The 13195-nt window shown below is 35.8% G+C and overlaps 1 protein-coding gene across 4 annotated transcripts in view; it reads left to right on the top strand.

Annotated features, from left to right (window-relative positions):
- FAM92A (family with sequence similarity 92 member A) overlaps nt 1-13195 on the top strand; it is a 40253-nt gene that overhangs the window by 16899 nt on the left and 10159 nt on the right. For 3 of the 4 annotated variants that reach the window (XM_027856946.1, XM_027856944.1, XM_027856943.1), the window contains one exon: nt 1708-1812. The exons of the other annotated variant lie outside the window; for it this stretch is intronic. In XM_027856946.1, coding sequence (XP_027712747.1) covers nt 1708-1812 — 105 coding nt within the window. The remainder of the gene's footprint in view (nt 1-1707; nt 1813-13195) is intronic. 4 annotated transcript variants of the gene reach the window in all.

Raw genomic sequence — 13195 nt, 5'->3', positions numbered from 1 at the left:
CCCATTGGATTGAAAGAACTGGCAGATGTGATTACAGAGCTGCTATCACAGGAGAATAGAGGTGCTGCAGGACTCGGGGAAATTCTGGGCATTTGAAAAACAGATGTGTGGAGTTTTTAAACTCTAGTGCAGTAAGCTTGACTTTGATTCCAGGAAAAACACCAAAATGGAACTCTAAAAATTCTAAAGGAATGGTTAGTGAGCATTAGAAGAAAGTAGTTATCAGAAACAGCAAGGCATACTTATGTAAATCTTTCCTTTTTTATTTTCATTTTTTTACATTACTAGGCTGCTAGAGAGAGGTATATTGTAATTTTTTTTCTTGGATTTTAGAAAAATAGTTGGTAAAATCTCATGGTATTCTTATGAAAAAAGGTAGGAAGCTGCAGACTATATTATCATTTCAGGTAGAATCAGAACAAGTTGAATGCTGACACTAAACAAGTAGTCATTGATGGTTTAGTATTATCTTGAAAGTGGTTTTTCAGGGGTCTTTGCTTGGCCTTGTTCCATTTAACATTTTTATTAATGACTTGAAGATAACAGTGATATGATTATCAAATGTATTTAAGTGACAAAGATAGGAAAGTTAGCTAGATGGCAGGATCCCAAAAGATCTTGTCATGCCAGGCTAAAACTGAGCTAAATCTAGTAAAACAAAACTTCATAGAGATAAATGTAAAATCTTAAATTTATATTTTTAAAAAAACATTTCACAAGTAAAAGCCAAGGGACGGATGACTTGATGACAGTTTGTCTGAAAAAGTCCAAAGGGTTTTTGTGAGCTACAAATTGAGTATGAGCCAGTTATGCGATAATGGTGTCCTAAAGAGCTAATGCATTCTCAGGCTGCGTTAAGAAAAGCAGGCTGCCTCAGGACTGGGAAGATGCCATACCGTATGATTCTTTGCTCAGTATCCATCTGTAGTATTTTGTTCAGTTCTGGGCCCCACATTTTAAGAAACATATTGACAAGCAGCAGACCATTTAAAAGAAAACAGTTGGGATGGTGAAGTACTTCAAATTCATGCTGTAATTGGAGACATTTAGCTTAGAGAAGAAGCCAAGGAGGACATGAGAGATGTTTTCAGCTATTTGAAAAATGGTCAAGTGGAAGAGGGATTAGATTTGTTCTGCTTAGACCCAAAGGAAGGAATTAAAAGCGATTGGAAAAAGTTACAAAAAGTCAGGTTTAGTCTTGATATAAAGAAAAACTTTTTTTTAATATTTAGAACTTTATAATTTCCTAAAGTTCTTTTTGAGCTGCCTCAGGAAGAAGTAGTTTCCCTCTCAAGACCATCAAGCCAAGACTAGCAGACTTCTTGTTGGCAATCTTGTAAACTTATCGTTCAGGTGTGAGTTAGACCAAGTAGCTTCTGAAGTCCCCTCCAGCTCTAGGATTCTCTGTTTTATTTTTTTGCCAGCCATTTGTCACTCAATGATTTCATCTTTACTGAATTCCATAGGATGCATATTCATTTTCCCAAGTGAAGAAGAGGGATTAGTGGTGCTCATGCTATTAAATACTTACGCCGTAGTTCTGACATAAGGATAGCCTTGTTATTTACATTTGTTTTACCTACAGTCCAATAATAAAAAACAAATTCTTCAGTAGCAGTGTATTACTATCCCAGTGTATGTTTCCTGGTAGGCTTAGAAAATCAATTCTGAGATTCTTTTTTATGTATTTTGTCAATATTTTTGTAGGCAGAAACTGAATTGCAGAGAGCTACAATGGATGCTACCAGAACGAGTCGGCATCTGGAGGAAACAATTGACAATTTTGAAAAGCAAAAAATAAAGGACATAAAGGTAAAAAAAAAATGCCCATAAGGCAGCACCTTATTGTGGAAAGAATGCAGATTTAGAGTTAGCTATCTTGGGTCATAATCCTGGTTTTGCCCCTTATTATCTCAGTGCTAATTGCTACCTTTGTAAGTCACTTCATTTCTTTGTGCTTTAGTTTACTCATTTGTAAAGTGAAGGGGTTGGAATATAGGACTTTAAGGACTCCTCCAAACCTGTCTGTGACCCTGTGATTGTTAAGGTTTAAAAAATGCGTTTTTTAGAAGCCTTATTTCTACTTTCTAGGGATGTTAGGCTATAAAGTCATAATTATGTGACTTTAAAATATATGCAACCTTTATACTTATAGAAAGGTTTATTCCTGGAAAAGAAACTGTGCATCAGAGCAGTATGTGTAATCTGCTTTTCCATAGAAATTATCATAAAAGGTTATGTTACTGACAAAGGTCCTGATGGCAAGTTTTTAATAGAAGTAAACAAATCTTTTTCAAGTATAGCTATCTCAATTAAACTGGACACAATAGCCAAACATATAAAATTGTATATATTATGATATGATGCTATACTTAGCTCTAATAAGCCTTCATACTTACTGTATATAGTATATCTAATAGACAGTAACACATCAGAAGAGCATAGAATTTAGAAGGGCCTCTTTGGAGACATTTTTACAGGTACTTTTGAGATAATTTGGGAGGAGTCATACAGGCATTTATGGTCTTTTGAGAAACTGATCCAGAAATGACTTTTCTTGCTTCATTTTCTCATTGTAAGTTTCTTTGTAACAAGCACAATCATTTTCTTTCTTGACTTGCCATTGAATGCTTGGCACATGGTAAGTGCTTCTTGATTAATGGATTAGCATTAACACTTAACCAAATCTGACATTTTCTAAAAGTAAATCTGCCTTTAAAATGAATGAAGCAACTCAGTTTTGTACTGAACTTTTAATATTTTAATCTCTCATTATGATGTAGCTTACCTTGTCAGAAGAAAGATTTATGCTTAAGAGATGGTCCCACTAGTAGTTCAAATTGTTCCGAATCAATAAAATGGAGCCTTTCTGTCTCAGCTAGGAGTCCTATACTTTGTCTTATGATGGCAAATTACAGTGGTCTCTAATATACCATCTCCCTCCCCCTTTTTATCATCTTTAAGAATTGAATAAAATGTGACTATGAAGTAATGAGGCTTATAGAATATATCTATGTAAAATATAATTATAATATGTAATATATAAATTACGTATGTAAATTTAAATAACTGTTGTCCTTTACAACAGCCCCTTTGGATGACCATTTGCTTATTCAGATGAAAATGCTGTTGCTCAAAATGTTTTGGGAATTTCTATTTTCGAAGTTACCACACAGGAAAATTATTCTCTCTCTCTCTTTTTTTTTTTTTTTTTTTTTTTGGTGAGGCAGTTGGGGTTAAGTGACTTGCCCAAGGTCACACAGCTAGTACGTGTCAAGTGTTTGGTCTGAGGCCGGATTTGAACTCAGGTCCTCCTGACTTCAGGGCCGGTGCTCTATCCACTGCGCGACCTAGCTGCCCCTCTCATTACTTTTTAGCCAAACACTTCTTCCTGCCTGTATTTCATTCTCTTTCCTGTTTCTCTTCCTATTTTTCCTTCCCTCCTCTCCTCTCCCCCCCCATTATATTTCCTTTATATACCTTATCTTTGTCTTCCTCCTCCCTTGTTGGAATAGGTTAGAGAGGTAGAGACATAGGGAGGGTCCTGAGACACAAGATTAAGGAGAGTCGCCTATCCCAGGGGTGGGGAACCTGAGGCCTCAAGGCCGCAAGTGGCTCTCTAGGTCCTCAAGTGCTGAATCCAAACTTCACAGAACAAATCCCCTTGATAAAAGGATTTGTTCTGTAAAACTTGAACTCAGTCAAAAGGCTGCACCCAAGGACCAAGAAGGCCACATGTGGCCTCGAGGCTGCAGGTTCCCCACCCCTGGTCTGTCCCGTAAAGTAGACTAACTAAAATAAATTGATATGTAGTACTTGCCTGACAGCTTTAAGTATAATAAATTAGCAGTTGGATGGAAGCTGTTTATCTGTTGGTTGGATAATCTGTTTTGCAGATTATTCAGAGGCCCCTGTTAGAGCCAGCCCAGCTCCTATGTAGCTCACCAAAAATAGCTCTCAACAGTGGTGGCAAGACAAAATAATTTTGTAGGGATTGGCTTCTGCTATTAGACTAGGAGAAGAGAACAGGGAGGAAGATTAATCCTAAAATAATTAGCTTTTACTTGAAGGACAGAACTGGGGACAGACACCTAAGTTAAGAAGTGGGAGTCTAGTTGCCTGACATGAACTAAGTTTAGAAGCTTCCTTTCTTCAGCTGCTAACCAATCATTCATAAGGTTTTTCATTGTTGTAAGAAGGAGAACTAAAAAATGGTGCTGAGGAGTTTTAAATATGAATATTAAAGTCTGCTTTCTCCTCCAGTAGAGGATCTGTGAACATCCCCACTATTTTATATCTGAGTTGAATGTGGTTATACATTTTTAGTAAAATAGCTCCATGTTATAACTTCTTGTTTTCTGGTTAAAAAAAAATTGCATTTTTAATCAGTTTTCTTAATTATAATTTCAAAACTCCTGCTTCTAAGTTTTGCCTTGTCTTTATGAACCCAAATACTGACAAGTAGTATAATCACCTGCAATGCTATTTTTTCTTTCAACTCCATATACGTAATTCTTTTCTCTTCCCCATCTCCATTGGTAGAAATAATTAAATGTCAGTTGAACATATGAGAAAAATAGTTTTCAAACTTAGAAGTCTTACTGCAGTTTTAAGCTTTAATAGCTTCAGAGACATAAGTTGCTACAAAATTACAAAAAAAAGTTTGAAAGTTAATTTAAATTTCTTTTAAACTTATTTAGCATTGTGAATTTTGAATACTAAATGTTTGGTTTTAATTTTAACAAGATAGGGCACTCAATCATTATGCCTTGCCCATGTAGAAAAGCTTCTGGGTGCCATTTTTTCAGACTGATAGATTGGTAGAGGAGGATCTCTTGCTTGGCCATCAGTCAGCTGATCTATCTCCATTAAACTTTTTTTTTTTTTGTGGAGTTACATTAGAACTTTTACATATGCATCAAAACCTCATTCTTGGATAATTTTAAGGTTAGGATTACAAATGCAGTCCTTTTGATTACTGAGTAGCAGTAGCTGATGAAAGTTTTTACAAAGTTCAAAAATCAACAAGAGTGGGAACATAAAAGGATGATTATGTTGAATTGTAATTATAAAAATCAAATATTTTTCCAATTTAATCTTCCAGATGGTTTTTTGTAAGTTTATAGTATTTATACTTCTTAAGTTATTGAAGCTTAAAACTGCACTGAGACTTTTGGGACACTCACATATTTGTGAAATATTAGATGGTTAGAAAACTCAAAGAATATTTCCTTTTCTTTAGGTTTTTGTTTGTTTGTTTGTTGCTTTTTTGGTGAGGCAGTCAGGGTGACTTGTCCAGGGTCACACAGCTAGTACGTGTCAAGTGTCTGAGGCCAGATTTGATTTCAGGTCCTCCTGACTCCAAGGTTGGAATTATATCAACTGTGCCACCTAGCTGCCCCCTTCTCTTCTTTTAAAAGAAAAAATAGTACCATAGATTATAACTTGCATGATTGTTATTTTGTTACTCCTTAAATTAGTCAGTAGATTAGGAACCTATCAATTGATTAGCTTTAGCCTTAGCCTAACAGATCTTTTATGATGGTTGTTGCTACAAGGGCCCCATCTAGGGTGTGCAAGGATTCCCAGATGAGAGGTAGGGACCTTGTTCCACTGAAGAATTTTATTAACTTTGAACTCTCCTATCTCTATTCAGAACATAACCAGAATGATCTCAAGGTTTCAGGCAAATGAAAATTTGAGAATCACTATTACTATAAGACCTTGGCAATCTTCCACTTGTCTACATTATATTAAAGTTGATTTACACATTCTTGATGATATTGGGAGTAGGGAAACACTATTGCTTTTTCACTCAGCTGTAATTCAGATTTGATAAATTTAGCTTTCTGTAGCTTCCACAGAAGACTTAGTCCAATGTATAACTGTGGCATGGAAATAGCTTCATATTTGAAAAGACTATGTGCCTGCAAAGCCTTGACAAACCCTCTGGCAGGTCATATGGTAAACTGGAGCATTCTTTAGGATCACTTCCATCTCTTAATCATGGTGCTACAGTCCTAAGTGCAGCCCACTGGGACTATTTGTCTGTGATCCAAGGACCAGCCTAGTTAAATCCTAAGAGGCTCATCCCCAGAAGGATGACCACCAGGTAATGAGTCTTTTCAACCATTGCAACTTGAGAAATATAGAGAAGCTGGGAGCTGTCTTTGAAAGGATACCTGGATGAAATCAAAGATCCTTTGTTGTATCAAGGTATATTTTATTTAAAAAATGAACAAAAACATGTTCTGCTAGATTATAAGATTACAGTGATGGTAATTCTGCATATTTTTCAAGGACTTGCTTGGGAAATAGGGAAAGCAGAATGGAGATAGCTGTAATCAAGTGATTATAGAGAACTGAGTAAAAAAAAGTGCCTAAGTAAAATTTAATAATGGTTTTAAAATATTTGAAAAGTTAACATAAGAAGGATTTTTCCCTCTCCAAGAAATAGGCTTAAATTTTAACTTGAAATTTAGGTAAGATAAGGTTACCAACTTGTGAAACAATTTAAAAAGAGACTGGTTATCAAGGAAGGCATAAGATCTCCATCACTAGATGTATTAAAGAGTTGAATGATAAGTTTTCTTGAGTAGTTTAATTTTAGTCCTACACAAGAGACTATAGGAGGCAGCATCTTGAATTTCCCTTCTAGATACGTTATTTCCTTTACCTCTTCACATTGCTGCTATGGCTGGCTCTGTTACCTATGTAGAATCCTATTATAGCCTAAAATAAGAGCAGCCAAGGTATAAGAATGTCCTTACCTTGGATTTTCTAAGGCAAATTAATCATATCGCTGTGTTTTTTGTAAGACTCTCCTCACAAAGGAAAAAAATGGTTATGGTTATGGATTGGTCTAAATGTAGGGTTTCACTTTCTTCCTTAAAATCTGTGTTGTACATAACATAAGTGTAACCTATTACTACCTTTTATGTGGTCATCATTTTAAGAAGAATTGGAAACAAAGGGACAATAATCAAAATGACAGATTAAGAGAACAGTAGTAATAAAAATACCCTGAACATCTTTATTTGATGACTTGAAAGAAATAATTTTAAGTAAACATTTTAATATGATAACTTTATGCAATTATTTTCCATTGTGCATTTTTTAAAACTTTCAAAGAGATCTTACTTCAGAGAGGTACAGCCTGTATTTAGAAAAATATGTTACTCCTGAGGGAGAGTAGTCCTACTGGCCACTGTACATAACTAGTGATATAGCCACTGTTTCTCTCCTTAAGCTTGGGAAATGAATAGAAGGCATTTCTGTCTATGCCCTTTATGAAAAGACTCATTGATTCTATAATGTTTTAATGTAGTGCTTTAATCAGTAACTGTAGAAACGTAATGAGTTTCCCACCATGCATCCAGGACAAGCCAAAACTTTGTACTCATGCTGAATAAAATGACTTGAGTTTACATGTCTTTGCAAATGTTGGCAGTGTAGGTCACTTTCAACATTTCATGACTTAAGTATAATTTAGCAGGCCTCTAGATGATGTTTATAACTGCAGATTACATTTTACATGATCCATTGATTCAACAGTCTCAAAGTATGTGTAAAGTATGAACATAAAAATGACACTAGTTTTTGCATATGAAAATACTAATTACTCATAAATAACTCGTTACGTACCTTGTGCATAATAACATTTGTGTAACCTTTAGCAGAGTTAACTTACACTAATGTGGAAATGCTCAATTAAATGAATAATTAACTTTATTTCCACACATACTCAAAATGTAGAGCCAGAAGTATAAACCTACAGTGTTCTTTGATACTTTTAAAAATTTAAAATTTTCAACTAAAACTTATCTTCTAAATTTTAATTGTACATACAAGTGACATCCCAGGGAAAAGAGAGGCATTTCCAAGAATAAAAACTAAGTTGTATTATATTTTTTAAAATATCTTACTCTATTGAGTTGTATATCCTGCTTCATATAAGTCTATTTTTATATCTTAAAAGTGTTCAGTGTTGCTGAGGATTTTGTCACTTAATACAATAGAATTTGAAAATAATTGCTTTCTTTTTATTCTGTCTTAGAGACTAAATAGATCATCCTCCTCTGCTTACAAGCTCTATAAGTTATTTTATGCAACAGAAAAATGTTAATATTTTGGGGCCTATATTTTCCTATGCATAGAAAGACAGAAGTTTACATAAAATGTAGATGTATACAAGTGACCAATTTCATGTATTAACTATAAAATATAATGTTAAAATTATACTTAAACTTAAACAGTGACACTGTCCAAGGTTTGGGGTCTCCAGCCTATCATTTGAGACCTTTTGAGTGATCTCCAGGACTAACTGTATGGATTCTTCCTGTGGATTTCCCCAGTCTATACATGGGGAGATGGTAAGTGCTCCAAGAAACTGCCCAAGTATAAGTATTCCCAAGCAAGTCCTGGAAAAATATGCAGATTTACCATCACTGTAATCTTATAATCTAGCAGAAAATATTTTTGTTCAGTTTTTTAATAAAATATACCTTGATACAATGAAAGATCTTTGATTTCATTCAGGTATCCTTTCAAAGACAGCTCCCATCTTCTCTATATTTCTCAAGTTGCAATGATTGAAAAGACATGAGTCTTTTTTACCTGATGGTCATGCTTCTAGGAATGAGCCTCTCAGGATTTAACTAGGCCGGTCCTTGCATCACAGACAAATAGTCCCCAGTGGGCTGCACTTAGGACTGTAGCACCATGATTAAGAGATGGAAGTGATCCTAAAGAATGCTCCAGTTTACCATATGACCTGCCAGAGGGTTTGTCAAGGCTCTGCAGCACATAGTCTTTTCAAATATGAAACTATTTCCGTGCCACAGTTACACACTGGACTAAGTCTTCTGTGGAAGCTACAGAAAGCTAAATTTATCAAATCTGAATTACAGCTGAGTGAAAAAACAATAGTGTTTCCCTACCCCCAATATCATCAAGAATGTGTAAATCAACTTTAATATAATATAGACAAGTGGAAGATTGCCAAGGTTTTATAGTAGCAGTGATTCTCAAATTTTCACTTGCCTGAAGCCTTGAGATTATTCTGGTTAGGGTTAAGGTTAGGAAACTGGAGACAGAGTATTAGAGTCACCTAAATTTGGGGTGAGGAGGGATAAGTTAACATTGCCGTGTTTGAGGGAGTAATAGATACTTCTTTAGTTAGGTAGAAGAGAGAACAGCTATGTTAGTAGGAACAGGTGCTTGAGGCAGTAGAGGAAAGGTGTGAAGGGCAAAGACTCAGCTGGGTGGGGCTAGCCAGCGGTTTCCTAAGGCAAAAAGTGTTCTGACATGTTAGTTATTTCCTCTCTATCTGACATCTTCACCCTGGTCCTTAGGAGTTCTGTTTGTGCCCTTGTGGTGAGCATGGGAAAATAAGCCTTTCACTGGGGCCACAGAAAACAGTTTGAGGAGGAGGCAACTTGTGAGGTAAGCTACTCTGACCTAATATGTTCCAATCTTTGGAAGTGTTAATAGAAGCATAGTGTTCAGAACTAGGAGAATCATACTGTTTGTTAGCTAGGCCATATCTAGATTGTTGTGTTTGGTTTTGGAGGCCATACTTGGTGAGGAATAGTGACAACAAGTTAGAGTGTGTCCAGAAGAGGACAGTCAGGATAGTGAAGTGGCTCAAAATCACGTTATTTGAATATTGGTTAAAGGACCTATTTAGCCTGGAGAGAATTTATTATGGGTCAGGAAGAGAGAGAAGAAAGAGATACATAATAGCTGTCTTCAAATATATGAGTTGTCTTATGGAAGATGGAATAAACATTCTATTGTGAGGGCAAATCTAAGATCAAGGGATAAAAGTTACAGGGAGGCAAATTTCAGCTTATTAGAAGGACAGATTTTAAAACCACCAGTTATTTAAAAATGGAATAGACTTTCTTTTGATGTAATGAGTCCCTGTCACTACACATATTCAAGTAGAGGCTGGCCAAACATTTGGCAGTGATGTTTTAAGGAAGTTTGAAGCAATGAATGAATAGAGTTGGAACTAGATGATCTCTAAAGCCCTTTCCAACTCCAACTAAGTCAAGTCAACAAGCATTTATATTAAATGCCTATGTTCCAGACATGGTGTTAAGCACTAGGGATTAAAGATAATCACAAAGGAAAGCCACTAGCTGGCAGGCTTTTAGCTGAGATTTGAAGGATCCTAGGGAGTCTAGGAGGCAAAGATGAACAGGAAGAGAATTCAGGCATAGAATGTCATATATGAGGAAGAGCAAGGAAGTCAGTGTCAATGAATTATATAGTTCATGAAGGGAAAGGGTCAAAGTGTACGAATTCTGGAAAGGTAGGATTCTTTGATTCAACAGTAGGACCCCTGGGCTTTGTTTCTGACTGCCATTTGACTTGCTAGGTGATACTGGAGAAATCTAGGTTAGTGTGGTAGGGGAGCCTGCTGTAGCTAGATTTTGAACTTAGGCATTGAATGTTAGAGCCAGTCAGCAGTTTCACACCCATTGCATTCATCACTGTTGATAATGGTAGATAGCAGAAAAAATGGGGCCAGTATTTAATCTTGACAAGACATATCTGTAAAATGAAGCAGGTATTTAGAATGACATACAACTGAAATTCATAGCTGTAAGTACTCATTTATGTGACTATTCAGTGCAAACATGCACTGCCTGAGGTTGTTAATTGGTTCACATGAGGTAAAATACTATAGAGGGGCAGTTGTCTTACATTGTTGCAGACCATCCAATATTTGCTGATAAGACAGCAGGATTTCAAATTACTATAGTCAGTATTCATGACTACAATATGTGATATTATTGAGAAACCGTATTTGTCTTGATAATGACATAAAATTGCACTCCATAGTAGAGTATTTTTTTGGCTCTTGCAACTATTTAGAATAAGCATTTTTTCTAATATGTGAAAGGATCAAAGTAAATATAAGTGACAGGAAAGCTGTATTAACTACATCTTACTTTTTTGGGAGGGGTGAGGCAATGGGGTGAAGTGACTTGCCCAGGGTCACACAGCTAGTAAGTGTCAAGTGTCTGAGGCCACATTTGAACTCAGGTCTTCCTGAATCCAGGGCCAGTGCTCTATCCACTATGCCACCTAGCTGCCCCACACACCTTATATTTGCAAGCATAGAAAGTTAAATCATAATAGAACAATGTGCAATATTTATCTAAAAGACTGCCTAACATTTTTATAAATTATACAACAAACTTTAACAAACAGGGAGAGAATACATAATGTTGGGTTTTTAATTAGTGAAATCTTTATGTTAAATATTTTAATACAAACTGTAAATCAAAAGATTTCAAATAAACCAAAATTAATTCTTCATCAATAAATGATTAGAGAATCCCTATCTAGGTAAACATTTAAATTCTCTACTAAAATAGGCTAGACCAAAGGTTTTCCCTCTTAATTTTTTTTAGCTCTCTATAACTGAACAAGGTGATAATGAACCTTAAGACAATTACTAAACATTGAAACTCAGCCAGGGATAAAGAAGAAAAAAAATCAAATGTGAACTACACAGCCGCCAGAATAGAGTGCTATGAGTACTACCTCTGAACTGCTTATGAGCTATAGCCCATCAGAGTAGTAAAATGGTTTCCTTTTTTTAAAATCCTTACAACTTCCTCCTCCAATAGGTCAGTAAACCATCAGTTTGAAATCTTGAGGATTTCCAGATTATACATCTGAAAGATACTATGTCATCATAATTGTGTGTTCTTCCCTAGGCATATAGTCTCTCCTACTGTATTTATAATATCATCCTATTAATTAAGTCTGCATTGATGCAAAATGAAAATTTCCTAGAATGAAAAGGCAACGTTTTTCAAGCTCAGTGGACCCCATTTTACTGAACACACAGCCTTCATGCACAGTTCTGGTCACATCATTCCTTTGCTCAAAAATCTTAAATGGCACTTTATTGCCTACCAAGTTCAAATTGATAGTCATTCATGACCCCTCATAATCTGGCCATCCTGACTTTTCAGCTTATACTGCTCCCATTTGTGTGCTCTATCCTGCCAACAAGACTACTTATTTTCTGTCAGAAACATTCTTTAAACCTCAACTCAACTTCCATCTTCTTGATCACCCATGTAAATGTCTTTCGCCTCCCTAGGCTCTCATATTAACACTTTCTTTTACACTTAATTTATGCATTATTTTACATCATATTTATCTGTATATGTTTCAGATCCTTCTACCAGACTGTAAGCTCCTTGAGGAGCTGTATCTCATCTAAGCTTTGTAGCTTCCTTAACCCAATCCAGCAAGCATTTACTAAGCACAATACCAAACTCTGGAGATACAAAGACAAACAAATCCTATCCTTAAGGATTATGTTACATATTGTATTATACTATTATATATTATATCTTCAATGGATCCCCATTCTACTGGGGAATATAGCATGTAAAAATTTAAATGTATGTGGGATAAACTGAAGAGGAAGAGGGCACTAACGCTAAATCAGGAAAGACATCTTATAGAAGATAGTGCATGACCTGTGCCTTAAAGGAAAAAGCTAAAGAGTATTAAGAGGCAGAGAAAAAAAAGGGTGCATTCCAGGGAGGGGAAGCAAAGGGAACAGGCATTATTAAATACCTATTGTGTGCCAGGCACCATGCCAAGTGCTTTACAAATATTGCCTCTTTTGATCCTCACAACAACCCTGGGAGGTAAATACTATTATTATCCCCATTTTACAGCTGAGAAAACTGAGACAGACAGACTTTAAGTGATTTGCTCAGCTAGTAAATGTTTGAGGCTGAATTTGAACTCAGGATGTCCTGATAGCAGTCCAGTGCTTTATTCACTACACCACCAGGCATGGGGTACAGTCTGTGCAATAGCAATGAGAGGCAAGAGATGGAATACTGAGTTCCAGGATTAGCAGGTAGGCCAGTTTGAATTGTGTGAAGAAGAGTAATGGTCAGTAAGCTTGGAAAATTAATATTGAGGTTAAATTGTGAAGGGCTTAACTTGGGAATTTAGATTGTCGCATTTGAACTTCACAGTTACCTTGGGAGGTAAGTACTACAGACATTATTATCCCATTCTTTTAGATGAGGTAAGAGGTTATATGACTTGCCTAAGGTTACACAATCAGCAAGTATTTGTTAAATGCCTACCATTATGTGTCACTCACTGCCCTAAGTGCTACAGATACAAATGCAAGGAATACAAC

Source organism: Vombatus ursinus, unplaced genomic scaffold (assembly GCF_900497805.2).
Source record: "Vombatus ursinus unplaced genomic scaffold, bare-nosed wombat genome assembly UNPS02011767.1, whole genome shotgun sequence".
NCBI classification, from domain to species: domain Eukaryota; kingdom Metazoa; phylum Chordata; class Mammalia; order Diprotodontia; family Vombatidae; genus Vombatus; species Vombatus ursinus.
The sequence above is the reverse complement of the archived record's forward strand: the minus strand, read 5'-3'. Positions and strand labels throughout refer to the sequence as shown.